The sequence below is a fragment of the Daucus carota genome, chromosome 6, assembly GCF_001625215.2.
Source record: "Daucus carota subsp. sativus chromosome 6, DH1 v3.0, whole genome shotgun sequence".
Classification (NCBI taxonomy): Eukaryota; Viridiplantae; Streptophyta; class Magnoliopsida; order Apiales; family Apiaceae; genus Daucus; species Daucus carota.
Genome location: NC_030386.2, coordinates 13,403,351 through 13,426,947, shown reverse-complemented (window position 1 = coordinate 13,426,947; position 23,597 = coordinate 13,403,351). Strand labels below are relative to the sequence as shown.

The following is a 23,597-nucleotide window of genomic DNA, read 5'->3' as shown; positions in this document are numbered from 1 at the left end:
GTTAAATAACCTGTCCCTGACAACCAGTTGTCAGGGACCAGGACCCATGTGTTTCATAAGTGAAAATGGCTTCTCTTCCAATGCTGGTTTATTTCAGCTTCTAATAATCTTCTGTTCCATGTTCTATCTCGTTCAAGCTCAAGAAGCCAAGACATTACCTAATATTAGGAATCCTTGCCCGCTGCTATCGCACGCGGGGTTCAAATCCTTTTATATCTTTTATCTTGTCCAAAAATTCATTAATTTAGTGTTAGAAATATATTGATTAACATTAATCGTGAGTAATTAATATGAGATTAAAAAATTTATCAGATCACACATAGCCCAATAGCCAAAAAAGGTTAAAAAAATTATCAAAATCATTGGAAAATAATTTTTCTATATGAGTAGTACGTTAATTTCTATTCTTTTGTCAAAAACATTTTTTATGAAAGGATGTAATAACTTGTTTTCAGTAGTAATATCTCGGTGACCGTAATTTAAGTTTTTCAAACGATTTTGGTAAGTAATTTAAAAAAATGTACACTTCCTTGCGAAGTAAAAAAATAAATGATGTGTGATGTTAAGAAGGTAACAGCATCAAATGGACATTAATAACACTATCAGCATTAGGAAGCATGTCTGCCACTAACTTTCATTTATACAGCAGTGACATTAGTCATTTTCATATTTGTGATATCTTCCCCTGAAGCAATTGGATTCACAGAGAAATCTCTTTTCCTCCATTGACGACTGGAAAGGTAAATAAACTTCAAGACTTCATACTGACTATGCGTGGAATACTTTTTGTGACCGAGGGAACTGTATTGTGGCAGAAATTAGGTTTACAGGCATCAATGGACTTGGATTCCGAGTTCCCTGTACGTTTTATCAAGCCTATTATACCAGAAAAGTACGGTGGTTTGGGAGATCGTATGGTATTTCCTCAACTTATCTTGTACAAAATTACTTGTATTTAATCTTAAGCGTTTGTATGTTCAATCAGTTTATTGGTCTTTCATAGGTTTTGCCATATCAATTTGTGGAAAAATATGGTTCTTTGGTTGGGGATCAATTAAAAATGGTTGCATGTGAAGGAGATGGTGTAGAATTGAAATTTTCACAAACAGAAGGAACACTGGTTGGGATGAAGATATTACTGAATAAGTTATCTGCAAAAGATATGCAATTCCTCTATTTCCAATTGCATGCTGACTTGAAGCTTTCTGTATGTGTGATAGATAAAGATACCATTGTTGAGCATGAAGCTGGTATGTCGTATTATTTTCAATATAGAACATAAAATGTATGTATGGAAAATTTTATTATGTTGTTTTTCAAGGTCTGTAGTGGACAAATGTTGTAAACTGATTCTGGTCTGTCCTAAAATGTCGAGCACGTGCAGGGGACTGGTAATATGTATATGTGTTTGCATTTTTTTGGGCAAAGTAATTGTATAAATTAATAGTTATAGATGAATGTTTAATGTCTTTTCCAGAAACTACCAACGAATTTTGTATCTATCTTTGGAAAGACTATGCCAAGAAAGATTAGGTTCAAATTAAGCAATGGGGTTTTGGCAAATGGTATTTATGATCAAGAAACAGAAATGTTACAACAGCTCAGATGTGTTTGAATTGAACTGCTTTGGTAAAGACTGTATGGAGAAAAAACCAATACGTAAGTAAATAAATATTGTCTTCTGACTTTATACTATGATATTATGTTCAGCTGTCAAAATATATTAGATATTATACATTCATGTTTCTGCAGGTAATTGTGATGGTTGTTTTGAAGTGATGATCAAGCCTTCTCATCTGAAAGACTATGACTTTGGTGTGGTGTGTGTTCAAATATAGTAAATGTGTTTGATATCCTCTTTTATTTTGTTCAACTTGTAAAGAATTTTTTTTATGAAATGCAGACTATTCCCAGTGAGTTCTCCAATGTTTCTGAAAGCTGGCAGCAAGCAGAAACAATCTTTGTGACTCATGGAAGATTGAATTGGAACCTTTTAGTGAGGAAGAGATCTGGAAGAGTTGAAATTCTTGGCGGGTGGCCATTTCTGTGGAAAAAACTACATCTTACTGTTGGTGATGTTTGCTTATTTATCCCTGCAGGTTCGAAACTAATCTTTCAACTTGAAGTTTATAAGTTTGGTTTTTGATACATTGAACAATTTCTTAATTTAAGCTTGTAGAATTATTTAAAACTGATTGAGATGCTGTTTTTGGTTGAATGGTAGTTAATCCTTTATATGAAAGGTACTGAATTTCTTTTTGCGATTTAATGATTTTGTGTCATACACAATTTTTAAACATTAGCGATTATATAATATTAAAAAACTTACTAACATAATTTTGCAGTTATGATTAAATTTCTTACAACTTGAAATTCTAAGAATTTTGCAGTTATGATTAAATTTCTTACAACTTGAAATTCTAAGAATAAATTGAAAACAGGGAAGCTTAAAATCTTGTTTACACAACCACCAAGAAATTATCAGCTAGGACAAAAACCTGGTGACGGCTTATCGACTAAGATAATGAATAGCCAGCTTGCTTTAATCATTCATACTGCAGACTTTTAAATTTATTCTCTAAGTTGAGTGGCAGATGGATGCATGGGATTCAAATAAAATCGTGTATCTGCAACATTTAAAACAGTGATAACACCTGGAAAAAAAACCTTGTTAGTCTTTTGTAAATAAACCCAAGCTAAATTGTAAAATGTAAGAAATATACCATGCCATGTCTCGACTTTACAACTTGAAATTATGATTATAGTTGAATGTTCAGGAACTTCATTCATTGCATTGTTGAAAGCATTTGCCAAGTCATTGGTGAAACAGACTTGAACTTTGAAACCACTGTGTTCTTAACCAAAAATGTTAATTGTTGTCACAAATTATAGTAACAGTATTCCCATATATAGTACAACACCAATACCTTCTGTCCGCGACTTTGAATTTAATCAAAGCTTGTGGGATGTTGTAAATATCAACATAGTGGCGCAAAGGTCTTTCCATGTGAATAATACCAATGAGATCTACATTTAGATAAAAACAGAGGTGAACTAATATAACAACATCATTTCAACAACTAACAAAAAATCCTACTTAAACATTAAGGTGTTTGATTTTGATATACTAACCTGTGAAGTGGAGGGTTCTGTTAACAAATCCAGACAAAGAAAATAAAGGTACAGAATCAAAAACATGTTCTGGAATTGTAATACACGGACTTTGGACTTCAACAACCTGCGTGTTAGTAGTTATGTAGATGTATTTGTCATTCCAGAAACATCTTTCGGTTACATAAGGTCTGTAGCTGCGTACTCTGAAATTGTATATATGTACCACCTCTCCTTCTGCAAACTTATTTTCAAAAAATTGAGCAACTCGAGAACTTATCCAAGCATGCATGCGAGAATCCTAAACCAAAACCCAAAAGTCAGGATAATTATCTTTTTACAGCATAAGTAGTTAATTTGATTTATGATTTAAAGTAAATGAAAACATACTTACAGAAGCATCTACGAAGATTAGATTTACCCCAGTTTTTGTGGAACCTCCAAAGGTGTTGCACCATTTTCTGGATACTCTGACTCGAATTCTCCAATTAGTAAGTGTAGTCGGTTGAAGATCTGTTAGAGAATTCAAAAGTTGTGCATCCATTATACAATTGAAAATAGCAACAAATTTACCCAGGAAGGGAGCTTGAAAAGTGTTATTTATTACATAAAATGATGCCGCATCTTCATTATTAGGAGCCATATTCCTCCACTGTAACACATGTGACCATAAATTGTTGTACAATCTTGAGTTTTGGATGACACATACTTTTGTTCAGTAACTTTTAATTTATTTTCGGTTAAAGGCTCTGGCAAGTTAGAATTACAGAACTGAAAAAAGTGATTCTTACACTATTATGCTCGTGAATGTTTTTTTCTCCTTACAGTATCACAACATAAGGGTTGTGTAAATCACTACTAATTTGAGATTGTTGAACTTTATATGTTGTTGTTCTGTTGTTTTATGCCTAAAACATGTTAGTTGATGAACAAATTGGATGTGAATGTATTTTATCATGTATATGTTCTTATATATCAAAAGGTTTTCATTATCTTTAGTATGCGAAAAAACGGAATGACACCTTTTGTGTTTTAACAATACTTTAATTGTTACAATTTTTATAAAATTAGTTGTTATAGATGAGTTGGTTTTGTTTGTCTTGAGCGATGAATGAAACATTACAGTACATGGAAAAAACCCAAAGTCATGTGAACTTGAAATATACCAAAGTGGAACAAATTTCTATCACATTGATAGTTTAATAGAAACCGGGCCGAGTTACAACACTATCCAAAATAGAGAGGTCTTTGGACATACAACAAATAACATATAATTGGAATAATCCGTAATAATTAAAATTATTACATTCCAAATTGCAGTAGGGAACATAAATGTTTTGCCATTAAAACACAGAATTTCAAAGACATTAATATTGCATAATGTAAATAACGCTTCTCCTAGATAACAGCGAAGTCTTCAGCACCTGCAACATAAAGAACACAGTAATAGTGGTAATTTTTAATCTTGTTATAAGACCATTTAAGTTTAAAAAACTTTATATAAGTTTGTTCTTTGTATACGAACCATTCAACAGCATGTTTGGAGATGGCAGGTTTGGATTAACATAGAACCTAGTTGCATGCAAATTTGTGAGAGTTGGACTACCTGCATTATGATTTGATCATAAGAAAAGAAAGATTTAGTTTAACAACCAATTTTCACCAAAAAAAATAAACAGTTACCTCGATGCATGAGGACTTTGCAGCTTGAGATTAAGACTGTAATTGGATATGCTTCAAATCCTTCAGTTTGTGCCATGAAAGAGTTTGCAAGATTGTTCCATAATGTGACACTTACAGTGGTATCACTTACAATAAGAAAAGACAAAAATGTCTGAGTTCATATTATAATTTTGAAATACGTTAACAAATTTAATGGAAAAACATAAATCTTACTCATTGTTAGCCAAAATAAACCTAACAAATGATTGTTCGGTTCCATTCTTGTCAATGTAGCGCTTTAGGTTTTGTGCAGACCGCACTGTACCTACTACATCTGCATGTTTTGAATAATAAGACATGTAAACATGATATTCTCTTCATCTTAACTGATCAACAGTTTCGAAGCTAGGAATCTTACCTATCAAGTACCTTTCCTGGTCACCATGATCTTGGATGAGGTTCAGAGGATTACAAAAGAACACATGCATTGGAAAGTTTGGAACAACTTCCTCAACGGGAACGATGGCAGTGATCCCAGTTAGCATCATGTGTTTGTCAGATCTGAAACATATGTTACTTTCTAGTTCCCTGTATGGTCTGACAACAAAGTTTTGGATATCAATAACACGGCCTTCAACGAATTGATGTTCGAAACGGTCGGTTAATGCAGTTCTTATCCATCCATGCATGCGCGATGCCTGTGTGAAATTTATATACATTTAGGTTTCCAAACATTGTAAAGGTAGAACATAAGTTTGTAGTAATGTTATAGAGTTAATGGTACATAATAGGTTAGACTTCAACTTACATGGTGATCAACTACAATGAAGCTAACGCCCATTAGTTCGCCACTGCGTGAAACATGCCTCCAGCACCTCGAAACACGAACACGGATCTTCCCATCAACTTTCGGTCCAGGTTGAAGGGTTGATAATGAATCCATGTCAAATTTTTTTTCTTACTTTATTGTTGTGTGAGGGCAAAGTACGTGTGGTAGATGTGATGTTGAATAATGTGTGATTTATAAGCTGGTAACGGGTGGGAAAAGATCACCTCTATGTTCCTGTTAGTAGTGTTCGTACACTATATTCAGTATTCAAACCAACTGAAAATAGTGTTTGGTTTGTAGGTTTGGTTCATTACGAAACGAAAATGTCACATCTGAACGGTCATTTCACCACATAAATATAGACTTTGAGCTCTATGGATTTTGTGTCCTTGAAAATAAAATCCTGTATCAACTTTTACAGAAGCATGTGTATTATAGTGCTTGAATAGAGAATATGTACTTGTTATTCTCTTGCTAGCATCAGTAGGTAATGGCTGAACACTTTTGAGCAGTTACGAAAGAGTGTTACAGTTGATATGATAATGTGTTTTGAAATGGTCACAAAAATACAATGATTTTTCGCTGTCAAATTTTTAACAAATATTAAGGGAAAAAATAAGTCACTGAGATTATATTAGTATCAAACAGAAAATATGGAACACTTGAAATATATTTTTATTAGGGGAAAGAGTTTGTATTACCCTAAAATCAGAATTTGGTTGGATTTTTGTTGTGTTATCGAAGTAGAATGAATTTTGTAGACTACGTTGACAAACTACGTAATAAAAATCATTTATGAGTATACTATACTAACATATTCAATTTAATTTTTTCTCACATCAAATTTCAATGTTCGTTTCTAAAGTGGTCAGTTTTTTAAAATCTGTCCTTTGAAACGGAATTGACAATGGATTTGTTATGTTCAATCTTATGTAGTATATTAATTTGACACCAAGTCGAATGTTCTGTCTTTTAAAAAGTAATTACTACACGTGAACATAATTTTTCACAACATTAACTTTTGATGCTTAAAATTTTATTAACATTTGTCAAAATCTGAATAAGTTTAATAATTTTTCACGGAAAAAAGAGAAGTGGCTTCGTAACTTGACAAATATTACTACGAAGCATTAGTAACATTCTTCACAACCATACAATCTCGTTCTTAAGCAATGCTTAAATCTTGTAATACAAAACAGGACTTTAATAACAGTTATAAGTCTGCGAAATACTAATACAAACTTAAATCCAAGAAATAGTTCAAAGAGTTACTGGATTCAGGTGCAAGCTATAGTAAATGTCATGCCAAACAAAAATACCAAGTCCGCGATTGTTTTCCTTACCATTTGGACAAAGGGATATGTTCTGTGTCTTCATCATCGGACAAATTGACATCAGTTTCCATTTTGATTGATTTCTTCTTGCTTTTGCTTTTGCTTGTGGATTTCAAAGTGTCAGGAGTTTTCTTGCTTCTTGATTTTGGAACTTGTGATACTGATCCCTGTGTAAGAATCCCCATGAATTAGTATTGTATTAAACGCAAGATAACTAAACTGTAAGTTTGTGCATTGTAGAAATTGAATACATACCAATGTTACAGATGCTTGCTGCTGAATATATGTGTCTCCTTGAGAGCTTGGAGAGTTGCATTCGGTGGAAGGATTTAACATTATGTCAACAGCATGGAAAATATTTGTTTTGTTCGCAGACTGTGCTTTTTTTAAGCCAAGAGTTATTGTGCATGTAACATTCTCAAGGCCCATAACAGCAGAGGGAAATTGATCAATAGTCACATTCTATATAAATTTATCAGCTTATTAATTTGAAATTGAATGTAGCATTAATAAAAACTGAACTGTAAGCTATGAAACTGTTGTATGTATCAATTTACCTGCATTTGTTCCCACTGGATCTCAAATACTGTCTTTCCAATGACTCTCTGAACTTCTCGATCATACAACACAATACCAATTCCACCTGTCTCATCTGCTGCATATGTGCATACCCTGAATCTAAGTTCGAAAAAAACTTTTCAGCACATGTAATATGTTATGAAATTGATTACTACATTGACCTTGTCAGCACAGGTAATTTGTCTATCCTATTTCAATTTATAGGAAATTGGTTACTACATTCACCTTGATTCTGGGTATGGCTCTATTTTGTTACACTTCTCACACTTGTATTTTCCATCCACCTTCTCAATCTCTTGACAACAGCCGCAACAAATACTATAAAACCAAGACTCCTTGTCTTTAATCTTCATTATGGTAACATCACAGAGAACATTCATCTATCGACAGAGTTGATGTGTTTATAAATATAAACATAATACAAAAATCAATAAGACATTTGTATGTAGTAAAAAGAAAGAATTTGAAAGTGACCTCCTCATTTTGTGGAATAAAATGCTTCAGTTCAGCTACTGTAATCTTTGGAACTGGTACTTCAATTCTCACTGTCCGTTGAGTGCTACAAAATCCTGGTTCCTTGTGACTACATAATTTTATGATTCAGCACATACTTTGGTGTCATTGTTTTTGTAATATACATTAACTGATTATGTGTAAACTTGGAATGTGGATATATAATGGAAAAATTTGTGATCACCGTGCTAGAAGTATGTTGACACTGTGATGCTTGTAGTTGAAGAAGTATTTTGTTGCCGGATAATTCGACAAACTTAGAATGCCTAGAAAGATTATACATATGTAAGAAACTAATTGGCATAAATGAGCTTTAAATAATTAAACTTAATTTATACAGAAAAGATAAGTCCAGCTTACTCTCCCAAATGTTTACTTTGCAACTGGATATTATGAGAATAGTAGGATCTTTTTTAAACTTGTTATAGTCTTCGTAGAACATATTACCGAAACTGTCCCAAAGTGTAACTTTAACAATATTACTGCAAAATTCAAGGAATGGTAATTTCTAAGCAATATAATAATGTAATTGTTAATGTGGTAATTACAGTAGAAATGTACACACCATCCATCCGAAAGATCAAACTTAACATAAGACTGTGCCTCATTGTTCTTGTTAGTAAAATGACGGGGGTTTTCCACATTTTCCACATATCCAATAACATCTGTATAATTAATCACATTTATAAATTGCAGGGGATATATCTTAAATTATGGGAAATGAGCAGCTACATAGAAATGAACATACCAATCAAGAAGACGTTTTGGTTGGCAATATCTCCCAGCTCTGATATGTCATAAAATCCAAAAACGTTCTCAGGACTCAGCTTATCATCTTTCTCAACAGTCTTTGTGTGAGTGTATGAGGAAAAGAAGATGTGTGTGTCATCTTTAAAACACTGATGCTTTTCTTTTTCAGTGTAGGGCTTGACATTGAAGTTCTCAATGACATAAATTTGCCCTTGAATGAGAGAATCTTCAAATTTCTTCGCATAGGCTTCTCCAACAAATGCATGCTTACGTGAGGCCTGTTACATAATACTACTCTGATGTAGAACTGCAATGGATGTAAATAGAAAACAGTTTGAAACCGTATATATTGAGTTAAGCTTACCTGATCATCGACCAAGATCATATTATAACCTCTTAATTCTCCAGTCGCTTTTTGCACACTTTTCCAGTTCCTCGAAATGCGAACTTTAACTTTCCAGTCATATGTTCCAGAATCAAGTGAAGAAAGGCTGTCGTATCGTTCAATTGACATAGCTTGCTTGCTTGGTTCTACGCTTAGAGATGGCAAATGAAATCTGAATTGAAGATTTAGAGAACTGGATGATATGAACTGTATAGTATGGATGACTTAGACAGGTTTCATTAAATGACTTTTTACAAAAGCAAGCTGATGTGATGTTTACTTTTCAATTTGTATATTAAAGAAATAAAACTATCAACGTGTTCAAAAAGGTTTCTTATGCATTAATTTCCAAAACGTATTACTATAGCATGATTGAAATAATTTGTACTATATATTTGCTATGTTGGAAGTTTTGGTTTGTAAGCTGACTTCCCACTTAAAAACTGCGTTCAAACAATGGTTAGTTTAATTTTATTCTTTAAACAGATAAAGATGTCTAAAGTTTTGGGTGTTTAATTGTTAAACCTTGTGTTAACCCATGAAGTTAATAATATAACCGAATATATAGAATAAATTTACATTGGCAACTATAGTTGAATATTGAAAACGTCACACACAATAGTTGAATATTGAAATCTATGCTTTGGAATTAGAAACATTTAGACTGAATGTTCTCTTTTCGTTGTTCAACTTGGCTACGTTAAGTATTCCATTCCTGTTTCAAACAATCGACACACTAAATAGTTAGTACTGCTAAATATTTATATATACATTTACTTGGAACATTAAATTTGTATAATGTATTACCTAAGTTTCATCTTGGATAGAACTGACAGTATACACTGGCGCTCCGTCTGTTATAGTGGTGCAAGAAGTGTTGATTCTCAGCAACAGTTTTTTGCCCACAAACTCAATCTGCAGAACCTTGAAAATGTCTTCCAAACCATATTCCTGAAAGCAATTTTATTATATTTAGTGAAGTTCTTGACATTGTGAAAATCAATGTTCATATATGCACATTAGCTGACTTGCCATTTCAAGATCGAAGAATCCTCTTTTTATGAAATTCTGTACTTGTTGATCATTGAAACGTATTTTGAATGTTGCGGTATCGTCGCACACGTACGCATTGACAGAAAATCTTAAGAAATTAACAGAATAAGCTTAAAATTCATCAATAATGCAAATACATCAATGTTTCACTAAAAGTATCATCATGTTTGAATTAAAACACATTTACCTTTTATCAGGCATTGGAATCTTTATTTTACAGTAATTACATCGCCACTTTGCCAAGTTGTCTAAAACTTCTCCTCCACATTGATTACATTGAAGGAAATACCAACTATCGTTCTCAGAAATAGAAACAATTTTCCCTTGTATATATACATTCTCCTAGATATTATAAAATAAAGTTTGATACATTATTAAACAGGTTGAATAGTTAATATCTCACACTTTATAGGTTGAAAAAACATACCTCTGGATTCAAATTCTCCCTGCTAATGATCTCTGATATAGTGTGTACCTTTCTTCCTTTGTTTGAATGAGTATCTGCTATAGAAAATAACCTGCGTAGATGTTTACATTACTGTAATAAATATAAACAAATTCAGATAAGCAGGGAGAAAATGATTGAATTATTGTTTTTGCAATTTACCTGTTTGTCAAATGCTCAACTATTTCAGATTGACAATTAACAACAAATCTGGATGAAGGATGGCTGGTGAAAGTGTACTCACCTTTAGTAGATTATGAAAAAATGTTTGTCACAATTTAGATGAAACTTGCTATTGACCAAAACGAATACAAACTGAACTAACCGAATATTTTGTTTTACCATCATATATCTGTAGTATACAGCTCTGTAGTATGATAATGGTGCTTTCATCATTAAACTCTTTCATTGTTGACAGAAATTCATCACATATAGCATCCGTCAAAAACACTTGAAAAATGTTACTGGATGGAGATCAATGCTTTAGAAAAGAGTTAAGGTCACCACATTGTGAGAGATGACAAAAACAAAAGATAAATATACATGTTAAGGTACTTACATTCCATCAGTAATTCCAAATTCAATACATTTTTCTTCTATTCCATGGTCATTTGTAGAAATTGATAATGGTTCGATGAAACCAATTAATCCAACAATGTCTGTTCATAAGTGGAAATCAATTAGCATGTAGCATGTGTTAACAAACTAATCCAAAAAAATTAATGTTACAAACCTAATAGACGATTGTTATAGCCCTTGCATTGACGAACATCTTTGAGCATGAGAAAATCAAAGATATTTTTAGGTATCAACTGACAATCTTTGTCACCTGCAAGGACTTTAGTATCTTCTCGAAACAAAATATAAATTGGTTTGTTGCAAGCCCTTAACTTAAAGTCAACACTGTATTTTGAAACAGAGAAGTTGCATATTTCATATGTTTGACCTTCCTCTAAAACTGACTTAAACTTTTTTACAGTTCTTGGAGGGATATAAGCTTCAACACAATATTCCTGCATATATGAAATACACAAAAACATACTATTCAGATAATATATAAGACCTCTAGTTATGTCATAAGATGCTTGCAGAAAATTTCAAAACATTACCTCAACATCCAACAACTTCAAATTTAACCCAATAGTCTGTAGAAATCTTTCGGAATTGTTACATTCCCAGATTGTAACGACTCGTGCTTGAATGCGACATCCTTCGCTTGATTCATCCAGTGAGTCTAGCGGTACGCATTGACGGACTGACATATTAGCTGCCTTCCCAAAGTAACAGTGTTTGATGTATAGGTTATCAAATTTAAGCTTCAAACCAACAACTGGATGTTGTTGGGCGGGTAAGGGTTTTTCCTACCCAATAATGCGTATAAGTTTTGGGCTCTATCACAAAATTAAAAAACAGGCCATTCGTTTTGGACATGTCTATGTCTGGGATGTGGGTTTATTATAGCCCAAATTAGAAAACATTCAAATAATCGGGAGTCCATCTTTAATTTTGTTCTGGATATGTACTCTTTTTCGTCATTCTAGAAAATCTTAGACTTTGTTTACGTCACTTTAACTACTCTGAGTACAGCATACGGCATAGATTAAGAAAACAGAGATTTACTATTATAAATTTTTATTCTCTTCTAATCTTTTAAGAATTGAGTCAAGAGATTTTGCAATGACTAACATTTAAAAAAGGTGCACACATAGCTATATTTGAATAACATATTTTAAGATTTTTACGATAATAATAGTTAAAACTTTTTCATAATGACCAAATAAAAGTTACAGAGTGTATTTCATAAAGGTGACATTGTAAAAATGATTAAGTACAATAAATTAATATACTGTAAACGAAACATGCAGAGTGTCAGTAATAAACGCAGTAATTTAATACTCATTCATTACTATTATTGTAGATGAGTTACAGACATTGTCAACTGTCCAGGGTTTGAAGAAAAAGGGTTTGAAGTTTGTCCATGAACACAACAAAGAATATGAATGCTAAGGTGAGAATCGTTTCCCTTCTTTGAATCATATTTTAATGTTTTATATGTTTTTTTAATTTTAGTATTTTGTTCATGATACATGTAATAATATAGGTTAAAAGAGGTATCGATTTCTGGAGGATGGTGGAATTTAAGAAAGGGAAATATACAAATCTGGTAAGGCCAAAGCACGAACAATCTTTTGCATGCAATTGATCAGTTAAAGACTTATGTTCTCCTCTTGAGTTCTTATGTGTCTTCTGTTACTGTAGAGATTCCCCTCATCTATAATTAGATCTGGAGAAGGAAGATTTTGTGGAAGAATTAGATTGATGCATTGGAAAGAAAAAAGTATTTGGTATGTTCGTATAGAGAGCATTGATTCCCACTTATATATGACAAAAGGGTTGAGATCTTTCTGTTCCCATTTCAATGTGAATCATGGTTCAGTTTTATGGTTCGAATATTGTCGCGATAACTGTTTTAAAGTGAGAATAGGAAACAGAAATGGAATAATCAACGATTCAACCTTAAGGAAGTTACCTTCAAGACAATCAATTGACATTGGTAAGTTTCTTATGACTAAATCACATTTGGTTTCATGTTATAAATACTTTGTTAGTTTTCCTTAGTTATTAGTTTTAAACAATGTAGAGCACTATAACGACATTGAGCACAAACTCAGCTTCATTGCATTGTTGGAAAACAATCGAATTGTAAGTTCTCTTTAATTATCTGAAATAATTGTAATTTGGAATTATTGTTTACATTAATTAATTTATTTCATAATGTTGGGGGAAAAATTGCAGAGTGTACCTGAGGAATTATGTAACAATCTTGACATCAACAAACATACTACATTTGTATTGATGGTTTGCGGGAATGTGGAATTCCCTGTCAACCTTGATTTGGATTCAAAAACATTTGTCGTTGCTGATGAATTCAGCAAAAGATTGGAAATTCAAGCATTTGTACCAATGCTTTTGGAGTATGCTGGATCAAATATCTTCAATTTGACTTTGTTCAATGCTGAAGGATTAAGCTATGTCTTGGATAGTCGGGAAATCTAAAAAAAAAGGTGCTAGAGAGTGGATTTACTGAAGACTCAAAGTCAGCTGACAAAATAGGACTTGCAAGGTTTATGTTTAATACATATACGTATGAGCACCATCCCATGTGTTTTGAAATCAGTAATACCAGTATTAGAAGATTGTTAGATTTGCAATTTGGTGATCACACCATCACTGATTACATAAGATTAGGTGTCGGTTCTGGTAAAGTTTGGTTTATATTTGGAAGCCAAACTTTTGAAATGGATTATGAGGTTAGAGAAGGCAATATTTGTTTTGTTAAAGGATGGGGAAGTTTTATAAAGAAAAATAGTTTGCAAGAGGGGGATGTGTTAGTTTTACAACCAATAAATAATTCACAAATCTTTAGGAACTGTACTATGCAGCGTGAGGACTTCAATGGCAGTTATGATGAAAGGGCAAATGAATGTGAAGGTATTTAAACTTTTAACTCTGCTATGTCAAATTTGTTACTGCGAGTAAGTAGAAATCTTATTTGTTATGGAATATACATGCTTTCTTTATTTTTGCAGACAAAAGCATAACAGTGTTCAAGTTTGTTTCGGTGGTGAACTACTGTTCTTTCCATACAGGCAAAATTGTAAGTGTTCAATTATATATGGTTTGCAATTCATCTTTCTGTTGTCCGTAGATTGTATTGTTCTAAAAATAAACACCTGGCTGCAGGGTATTCCAATGTTATTGCTGAGGAAATTGAGAAACTATCTGCCAAAGAAGACAAAATGTTTTTTGGGGATTGGTCAAATGGTAGACATGGTTTTCTCTAGGAAAAAAGGAGGCTTCTTGGGTATGCGAGGTTTTTTTGTTCTGAACAAAATTAAGGTTGATGACATATTGGTAGTTGAATGCAATGGTGATTCACAAATGAGACTAAGATGTTTTAGAAGAGGTGGGGTTGAGATAATTCTTAAAGGGGCAGATATGATTTCTACATCTAATTTGTTAAAACATTCAGAAAAGGATGTTCGTTTGTCATCTGAAAATAATCTAATCAGTGCATCACAGCGGCAGTTATTAGGAAATTCATCTCGAGAGGAAGGTATTACTTTCGTTAGCAAAATTTAACTATTCAGTCGTTTCTAAAATTTACAAATTAATGTTATTATTTGTAACTAGGATCTGATTTAAATCTCATTTACTATAATTTTGTTATGTCATATTCTTTGTAGATGGAAATAATTTACGTGAATTCCTGAGTTGGGGAGTAAAGATACAGCCATCACATCTTGATGACCACTGCCATGGTGTTGTAAGTGTCTCATCTTTATGTTGTAATCAACTTAAAGTAGACCTGTTACTAATAATATATGTTTGAACAGAATGTCAGCTGCATTTATATACATATTACAGAACACTGGAAATCTGGTGGATTCATTACTGCAACAACTGATAACCAAAACTTCCAACTGGAGATCAAAAAAATAAACGGTAGAACAACAATCCATTCAGGCTGGAAAAAGATGGTGGATTTCTTGAAAGCAAAAGAAGGAGACATCTGTTTGTTCTACAATCTTGGATCTCCTACAAAGTTCAAAGTTAAGTTACAGTCAACCTAGCGATATCAGATAACAGGATTTGTAGTACTATAAACATTTATTCAGCATATGCAATATTTTGAGAATAGTTCTTACCTTGTCATTTGTAATATTCTTGAATTCTTGGGGTTATAAGTGGATTAAGTGAATGATGCATTATGGATTTATCTTTTTGCCGTAAAAAAAATGTCCTGCAAATTATGACAGATGCAGAGCCAAATCTTAACAGCAGATAAATTCGTCTAAGTCTTGGTGAACGTACCTGGCAAAAATTATGTTGCCTCCAACTGAGCAGGTTTAATCTAAGTTGTCTGGGTTGGTAGATTATAGAAAACCTCATCATAAACAACATTTCTTGTCACATTGCAACTTGAACCACTTGATGACTGAATGTAGATTTTAAGTCCGGCTGGAGAAGTAACTCGACTAATAGCAACGTACAACTAACCATGTGAAAAAACACAGCTTGGGAGATAAAGACCTACTCTATCTAGTGATTGACCCTGAGATTTGTTAATCGTCATTGCATAACATATCTGAAGAGGAATTTGGAGACGATTTAGCTTAAATGGTAAACGACTATCGCTAGGAGACATTTGGATACGTGGTATGAAGTGAATACTCCCTTTATGGCTGCCTGAAATGACCTCACACATGACACAATGTTTCAAACACTTGCGTACTATCATCCTCGTGCCGTTGCAGAGACCTAAGATTTGGTTTAGATATCTCATCAGCATGACAACCACATTTTTTTTGAGCATAACATTGTGTGGAGGCAAACCAGGTTCGTTCAAAGCATGTAGATATTCTTCTGGATATGATGCGTTGAATTCTTCATCAGTGTCACCACACTCTTCGGCAGAGTCAATACTCAAATATGAATGACATTTCCCTGGGATCTTTTGTAGCATCACAGAGTTCACTTGCTGAACTATTTCATTTGTTGGACTAAGGATAGCACATTGAGATATATATGATTCATCTTGGTAGTTGAGCAAGAAATCAGGATATGTGGAATCAATAATATCTTCAACGTTGAAATTGTCTTTTAAAATGCAAAATTCTTCAGGAATCCGAATATTAACTCCATCAAAGCCATCTTCTTCACCATTACAGTCTGGGATCTTTCCGTCTCCAACATCGAGTACCCATTTATTAAATTTCTCAATCAAATTATCCTCTATGATCAAACTATCTTTCTTGACACGCATGTTAATACTAAGCAGATATATCCTACATTCATCCCACAGCCTAGATCTTGTTATACTTGCAGAAACAATCTCACTACGTGTTGCAAAGTTTATTACAGGAAGTATTTGCCGGAAATCACCACCAAGCAACACAGTTATTCCACCAAAAACTTTATGATATCTATCAGGCGCTACAGACTTCATAATATCACGTAGTGTACGATCCAATGCTTCAAAAGCATACCTGTGTTGCATGGGAGCCTCATCCCATATAATAAGATCCATTTTCTTCAACAGTTGTGCAATATCAGAATTATGGGAAATGTTGCATGATGAGTCTTCATCTATAATAATAGGAATGCGGAATCGGGAGTGTGCAGCAATTCCTGACGATGCTACAGGTAGTACAATTTTCCTCTCTCATCTAAGTTTAGATATTATGGTACCCCCGAGAAAAGTTTTACCACATCCTCCACTTCCATATACGAAGAACAAACCACCTTCTTTATTATCCACTGAATGCATGATATTTTGGTACACAGACATTTGATCTTCATTAAGTCTGGATATCATGTCCTCGTGTTTAAGATACTCATGTACAGTATTGTATGAAGTTTCTTCAATGATTAAATTGTCTTCACCACAATTCATAAAACTTTCATCAGGTTGAGGTAGCTGAGTGAAATGTTTTAGAGATTTCCCAACAGACTGTAACAACTTGTCAATAGCTGAAAATCAAACAATGCAATCAATTATTAGGAGATTACTTACCAAAGTGTTGTACAATGTGTGTGTGTGTTTTATTCAATTACATTTACCTGCAAGCGCATAACTCTCAATTTCCATCTCTGAGAGTACCAAGTTGTCCTTTTTGCATATTTGGCGCCTTTGATATAAGATGTCCTCTGACATCTTCGATCGATGTTTATTCCACAGATTTAATAAATCATGCACTTCACAATTTACCATAAGGTAAACAAACAACTCACGTACTTGATTCGGAAAACCTACTGTTGAACATTCATTTAACGCTTCATCCCATTCCTTATCATTGGCAAGCCATCCATGAGCGTCACAGGCTGCTTGGAAAGTTTTATACAAAATGCCACGTACAGTAAAAGATCTTTATAAGAGGTAGGGCCACAGATTCGACAAAGAAGCATTCTTAAATACCAAAGCTCACCACTACCATGATGTGTGTAAGTTAGTCTGCCAATTTGAAAACCTTGTTTCCTTATTGACCAACTTGTGGACTGACCATTCCAAACATAAAACTGTGGAATCTGACTATAACAATACTTTCTTGCAGTTTTATCTACTTTATTCAAATCAAAAAAAGCTTCTAGCTTGCTCTTTCGGATTGACCAATGCTTAACCACATCAGCCAATTTATCCTTGCTGGAAAACGTGCAAGATTTTTGTTGAGGAAGGTGATAAGGGAGTCGCTGAACAGATATGGTCCTGTGGTGTACATCAAATCCATATATTCTATGAGCTGCTTCGACCCCACATATGTAACGACCATCTAAAAATGTTTTTATCTCATCAACAACAACAGGTTTATCACCTTCCCCGTCTTTAGCTCTTTTTCTGTTTATCATAACTGTGGCTTGATCATGGCCTTTTAGACAATATTTGAATAAATATTTCAAACTGCTAGCATATGCACAGATTTCCAAGTTTATGTGACAATTGTATCGAAGAAGCAAGTATTTGTTGTATGGAACAACCCATTGATTATCAAGCTCTGATTTACGTACTTTAACTTTTTCAGATGTTTTACATCGTCTATAAATTGGGAAGCCAGATTGATCAATAGTGGTACTTGAACTATACCTGCATGATCAATGTTGTTTTGTACATCACTTAAAACATGATTAAAACGGAAGATGAGGTTGGAAAATAATGTTATAGTGTAGTCATACTTACTTCTTTGGAAAATGGCGTGTGCACTTGTGATCTTTCATGCAAGAGGAATCTGGGTTTTGTTTACCACATGGACCATGGATCATGAACTTCTTAACTGCTTCATAAAGTTCTGGTTCTTCGACAGGATTAGGAATTTCAGCACTTACCAATGAATCAGCCGCTTCACAAGTCTTTGGTTTTGCTGAACTATCCAACCATATCAACATGTGGATGTGAGGAAGACCGCGTTTTTGATATTCAACAACGTACATAACTGCATGAATAAAATTGGATAGATATTTTTACATAAATTATAAAATATTTTTCTCACTTAGTTAATCATTTGATCATTGTAAAACATAGAGCAAGCAATTTGAAATTAATAATTCTATTAGATACTTACGTGCTGTGCATTTACCAAAGATTTCATTCTTCTGAATGTCGGTACACAGCTGCTCGACTTTCAATTTGAATACTCTGGCTGTAATATCAGGACAATTTTCAATTTTACAACTAGGTAATAGAGCCATCATATGTTGTATTTCTGGCCATTCATTATTACATGTCATCGTGAGGAATAGATCAGGGTGCCCAATAACGCGACACACAGCTAGAGCATCTTGGAAATTCTGTTGCATATACCTTCTAGATCCAGTAAATGACGAAGGTAATATGTACGACTGACCAATATTAGAAGTATCCATGTCTCCCTTGTGAAATTGATCACGAATGTTAGAGTACAAATCTGATCTTAGTTCCTCTTGATGTTTCTTGACCCAGTATAGGCGTGCTTGTTCAATTGATGAAAATGAATCAACAATAAATTGTTGAAACAGTCGACCGCCTAAACGCATAGTGTAGTCTGAAAAAAATCCAAGAGCATATAGTTTCTTATATATGAAAAACAACAAATGAGGAAATACATTTACATACCTTGATTCTTTCGCACTTGAAAACAGTGGGAATAGTATTCTTTAGAAGTGATATTCTTTCTTTTCTTTTCCCGTTTTGAATTTCCTGGAATTTTAACATATTCCAAACCCTCGTGATACCCATCTTCACCATTTGGAAATAATATGGGATACTGTAGTGCAGCTCGCAAAGGATGAATCTCGGGAATTCGCTGTAGACTGTTTCTTTTACAATGAACCATGATATCACGTACACCTTCAGTGTATTTCGCATTACCAACCAATACAGCAGCAACTTCATCTGATGGAATTATGTGATTTGGCCTTCCAGATACAGAACACGACACCTTGAGCTGGATGCGAAGGTCAACAATTCGATCTTCTTCAAACCTATCACGTGCCTGACGAAACTTTTGCACTAAAATATTTGTTTCATCAAACATCGTTATTAAACCCTGAACAATAGAAGCATGTATTCCTTTCTTCACGGGATTGTCAATCCAGCTCATCCGGTTTGCAATCTCGTTTTGAGTATCATAGATATACAACTGACAAAATTTAGGTTTTTTCCCTGGGTGCGGCAATAAAGCACCTAACTGGTGAATAATTATTCCATTAAGCCTATAAATAACAGGGCCATATCCTTTGTTGATAGATCTATCAACGTTACAACCCATCGACGTGAAAGAGACCATACTATTGTATATAGTAATATTCTGCATGAACAAAGGACCTTGTATAGGATCAGCATACAAATTCTTCAAGTAAGTAGGTATATCCTTACATTTTGGTAATTTGATGGTTGCGTCTGCACAACACAATGAAAATCTAGACTTTGCTTTCTTAACTTTCTTGTTAATGCTTTCTTCTTTCCACATAACAGCATCACAATGCTGACATGTTTCAGAAGGAGGCCCAAGAGACCAATATTCTACAACATCATTTCCTGTTTTTGAAATTAAAACAGCCCAATTTTAATTTCATACATTTATAACATCATAACATTTAAATATTAACGTCATATATGGTATATGTAAAACAAAATGTTATGTAAAAACTTAATTACTCGATATATCAGCTGTGACAGGTTCAGATATTTTTTCCAAAACGTCAACAGGTTCAATAGGAATGTCCATGTTAGAGCTTGTTTTGCAGGACATTTCTGTAAATTTCAAAATTAAATTTATTCATTGCTACAGGAAAGTAAATTTATTTATCAAATCTACATTCATTTTTGATATATAGTTCGACAAACTTGTAAATATTTCATCTACTCAAAACAAATACTAAGAATATGTTCACCGTTGTAATTGTCCTCTGAAAAAGGATTCCAATTCTCGTCACACATAACTCTTCTTTTTCTACGACCTGCATTCAAAGTAGTTAGGTGAAGATGATGAACAATTGTTTCATTGTTATAAACAGTTACAAACTTATCACCATACTCTTTTCAATTTCGGAGTTTATCGCACTGTCATTTTCTGGAAACTTTGTTGTTGGATCTCTTCTAGGTATTACGTTTGTGATATCTGCAAATGCTTTACTATACGTTCTTCTCTTCATTCACGTATGATCTGTAATAGCATTTTAAGTATCAGCTCTTGACCAAAACTATACACAGAAAATTATTGTATATGAACAATGCGAAATCAGTTATTTATTTGACCAACATGTTTGCAACTATGACAACATAATATCGTTTATAAATTTTGATTGTGCAAAGCATCTCAATATAAACATTTACAGGTTTGAATGTGAATGTTACCTGATAGGATATTCTTTGATGATTGAGAAATCAGCTGAAAAACAAATAGAGCTTAAAAGAAATGAACAATATGCAGTACAACTATGGCTGAACATATAGAAAATAATAGCAGAGGAGCAAATATTATGACTATATTAATCAGAACGTTTTCCCGCCTTCATTTTACTTTAGTCGAATTAATTTTTTACCTTTCCCGCCTTAATGATAAATTCTGCACTGTGAAAGAGACCTCAGTTAGAAAAATCATTTGTTAACTACTACTCCTTCAATGTATTTGCAGCCAAAGTTTATTTCAGTACGAAGTAATAAATGCTATTGATTGAAAACGAATTGACAGAGTGCATATATGTTGCATGTTTTGGTGAAATAATACTGTAGTAGTAGTGGTTGGTAAGAGCACGGTTAACAAAACATAAGCTGGACAATGGTAGGCCATTCGACAATACTACTCCCTCCGTCCCAATCAATTCTATACAGTTTCCTTTTTTGGAAGTCCCATCATTTCTATACATTCCCAAAATAGCAACCTTTTATAATATAAAACACTATTATACCCACTACTTTCTTCCACTATCTTCATTTTATAATAATAAAAACACTATTACATCCACTACTTTCCTCCACTATATCAAATGTATTATTAAAAAATAAGTGGGTCTCACCACTTCGCCCACTTCCCATCTAACTTTACTCATTTCTTACACTTTTTCTTGGTCTCCGTGTCCAATCCCAATGTATATTATTCATTGGGAAGGAGGGAGTTCAACTTATTAGAGTATAAAACCTAGAATCTTACCTACTCAATTTAAATGTTTTTTTCCTTTGAAGACAGAATATATTTACAATTACTAATTTTTTCAAAGAAATAAACGATTATTAAATTTCGTATTATAAATTATTTTTATAATTTAACGATTAGTAAATTACAAATATTAAATTATGTGTTAATACTCATTTTAGAGAAAGTGGAAAATCTGAATTTCCAAAAGTATTTTTACCGTCCAAAATAATATATATTCAAAATTTTAATTCGCGAAAAAAAATTAATCAAAAAATATAATTTCTGCTATATCGTCAAGTTACCTAAAGATGTGTGCCAGAAGTCAAAACGCAAAATAATAAAAACCAAAGGGAGTATCTTATACAACGGATGATATCATAGAGAAAATGACAAAAAATTTATTTCATATTCAAGTCAAAAGAAACTTCCACATTTATGGTTAGTGTAATTATTCATAATCAGTAGTATATTAAAACTTTTATTGTAATTGCATGATACGCACTATTTTGGTACATGACCTCTCGATAAGACCATAATTTTAACATGTTCAAAACCTTCAACGAAATAAAAAAAAACAATTGTCATTTGAATTTAGGAAAAATAATCCAACTTCCAAGTTATTTTTATATTCATCAAAACAATGCGTATCATGCACATTTACGATGAGATAGAGGGACTACTTGTATTATACTAAATTTGTATTACTTAAGCTCTTTATTTCTCTGTGCTCGTCTTTTACATTAATTTTGAATCAGTTGATGCATAATATAGAAGATTACAACTATATATCAATGAGTACTGTGGTTTAGTTTATATTTAAAATGATTATTTAAATTTATGAGAATGATTATTCTAAAGACTAAATGAAAAATATTAATACTCATAAAAAGATCAACAAATTGTTCCATTAGAACAATTTTGTACATGTGTATACACATTTGTGAGAGAAAACACACATGAACATTGTTCATCTAATTTTACTCAATTTCACTCGGCTTTACTTAGGAAATTGAGTAAAGTTAACTCATCCTTCGTTTAATTTGACTCATGTTTTTGGGAACTATACACAATATTCCACTTTATCTTTGTATATATGTCACAACTATTTTTTAAACAAATTGTTGTAGATTTAATAAATGGTACATGTATATGGATGATAATCACATAAGATGGTACGTTCAAATGTATGTGAGTGTATATTAATTACGCGATAATTATTTTTTTGGGGTGTGTATATAACGATTCCACTAATGAAAGGAGTGTAAAAGATCTTATAATGGTATGAACAATAAGATTATAGTTGTCACCTAATAATAGTCACATGGCAGTCTTTCTAATAAAAAGATTTTAAACATCTTTATTTTAAAACATTTTATCTAAAACTAAAAATAATTCCGGAATTGTGGAAATCATAATAATATTAAATTCATCATTACATGATATATACGCACCAGATCATTTTCTTTTTGCATAATGATGTTAACAGGTTTTGTATTTAGTAGTACCATTTAAGCTAAGAGTATTTGACAAAGCTTGTATAGGCGAAGTTGGGGGGAAAATATGACATATTTCACAATGATATCACGATACAGTAGTACATCAGCAGTAGCCAGTAGGTCTGCGTTTTCATGCGTTGCTTGTTCTGCATTTAATGCCATAGTCCGTAGCAGTAGATGAGTTTACAAACCATCCTTTTACATAGTAGAATGAATCGTGCGTCAAACCCATTGGAAATCTATGAACTATGCAAATAACTGTAACATAA

At 32.9% G+C, this 23,597-nt stretch overlaps 3 protein-coding genes across 3 annotated transcripts; 1 reads left to right on the top strand and 2 right to left on the bottom strand.

Annotated features, from left to right (window-relative positions):
• Nucleotides 1-673: 673 nt before the first annotated feature.
• On the top strand, nt 674-2,200 carry LOC108192559 (uncharacterized). The gene is made up of 5 exons (XM_017372517.2): nt 674-740; nt 816-917; nt 1,004-1,659; nt 1,753-1,820; nt 1,904-2,200. The coding sequence occupies exons 3-5, from the start codon at nt 1,548-1,550 to the stop codon at nt 2,144-2,146; spliced, it is 423 nt and encodes a 140-aa protein (XP_017228006.1). The 5' UTR covers nt 674-740; nt 816-917; nt 1,004-1,547; the 3' UTR covers nt 2,147-2,200.
• A 13,517-nt stretch (nt 2,201-15,717) lies between these two features.
• LOC108203539 (uncharacterized) lies at nt 15,718-17,379 on the bottom strand. The gene is made up of 3 exons (XM_017372519.1): nt 17,286-17,379; nt 16,932-17,195; nt 15,718-16,811 (listed from the first exon to the last, which is right to left on the bottom strand). The coding sequence occupies exons 1-3, from the start codon at nt 17,377-17,379 to the stop codon at nt 15,718-15,720; spliced, it is 1,452 nt and encodes a 483-aa protein (XP_017228008.1).
• A 113-nt stretch (nt 17,380-17,492) lies between these two features.
• Nucleotides 17,493-20,422, bottom strand: LOC108203540 (uncharacterized). Its single transcript, XM_017372520.1, has 5 exons — nt 20,353-20,422; nt 19,309-20,232; nt 18,779-19,237; nt 18,397-18,649; nt 17,493-18,303 (listed from the first exon to the last, which is right to left on the bottom strand). The coding sequence occupies exons 1-5, from the start codon at nt 20,420-20,422 to the stop codon at nt 17,493-17,495; spliced, it is 2,517 nt and encodes an 838-aa protein (XP_017228009.1).
• Nucleotides 20,423-23,597: the final 3,175 nt, after the last annotated feature.

Coding starts and splice junctions, on each gene's coding strand:
- LOC108192559 (XM_017372517.2), top strand. CDS start 1,548: ATGGGGTTTTGGCAAATGGTATTTATGATCAAGAAACAGAAATGTTAC. Junction 1,660..1,752: donor TATGGAGAAAAAACCAATAC/GTAAGTAAATAA, acceptor ATGTTTCTGCAG/GTAATTGTGATGGTTGTTTT. Junction 1,821..1,903: donor AAGACTATGACTTTGGTGTG/GTGTGTGTTCAA, acceptor TATGAAATGCAG/ACTATTCCCAGTGAGTTCTC.
- LOC108203539 (XM_017372519.1), bottom strand. CDS start 17,379: ATGTCAGAGGACATCTTATATCAAAGGCGCCAAATATGCAAAAAGGAC. Junction 17,196..17,285: donor TGAGAGTTATGCGCTTGCAG/GTAAATGTAATT, acceptor TTTGATTTTCAG/CTATTGACAAGTTGTTACAG. Junction 16,812..16,931: donor ATATGGAAGTGGAGGATGTG/GTAAAACTTTTC, acceptor CTATTATTATAG/ATGAAGACTCATCATGCAAC.
- LOC108203540 (XM_017372520.1), bottom strand. CDS start 20,422: ATGGACATTCCTATTGAACCTGTTGACGTTTTGGAAAAAATATCTGAA. Junction 19,238..19,308: donor TCAAGTGCGAAAGAATCAAG/GTATGTAAATGT, acceptor GATTTTTTTCAG/ACTACACTATGCGTTTAGGC. Junction 18,304..18,396: donor ACACGCCATTTTCCAAAGAA/GTAAGTATGACT, acceptor TTGATCATGCAG/GTATAGTTCAAGTACCACTA.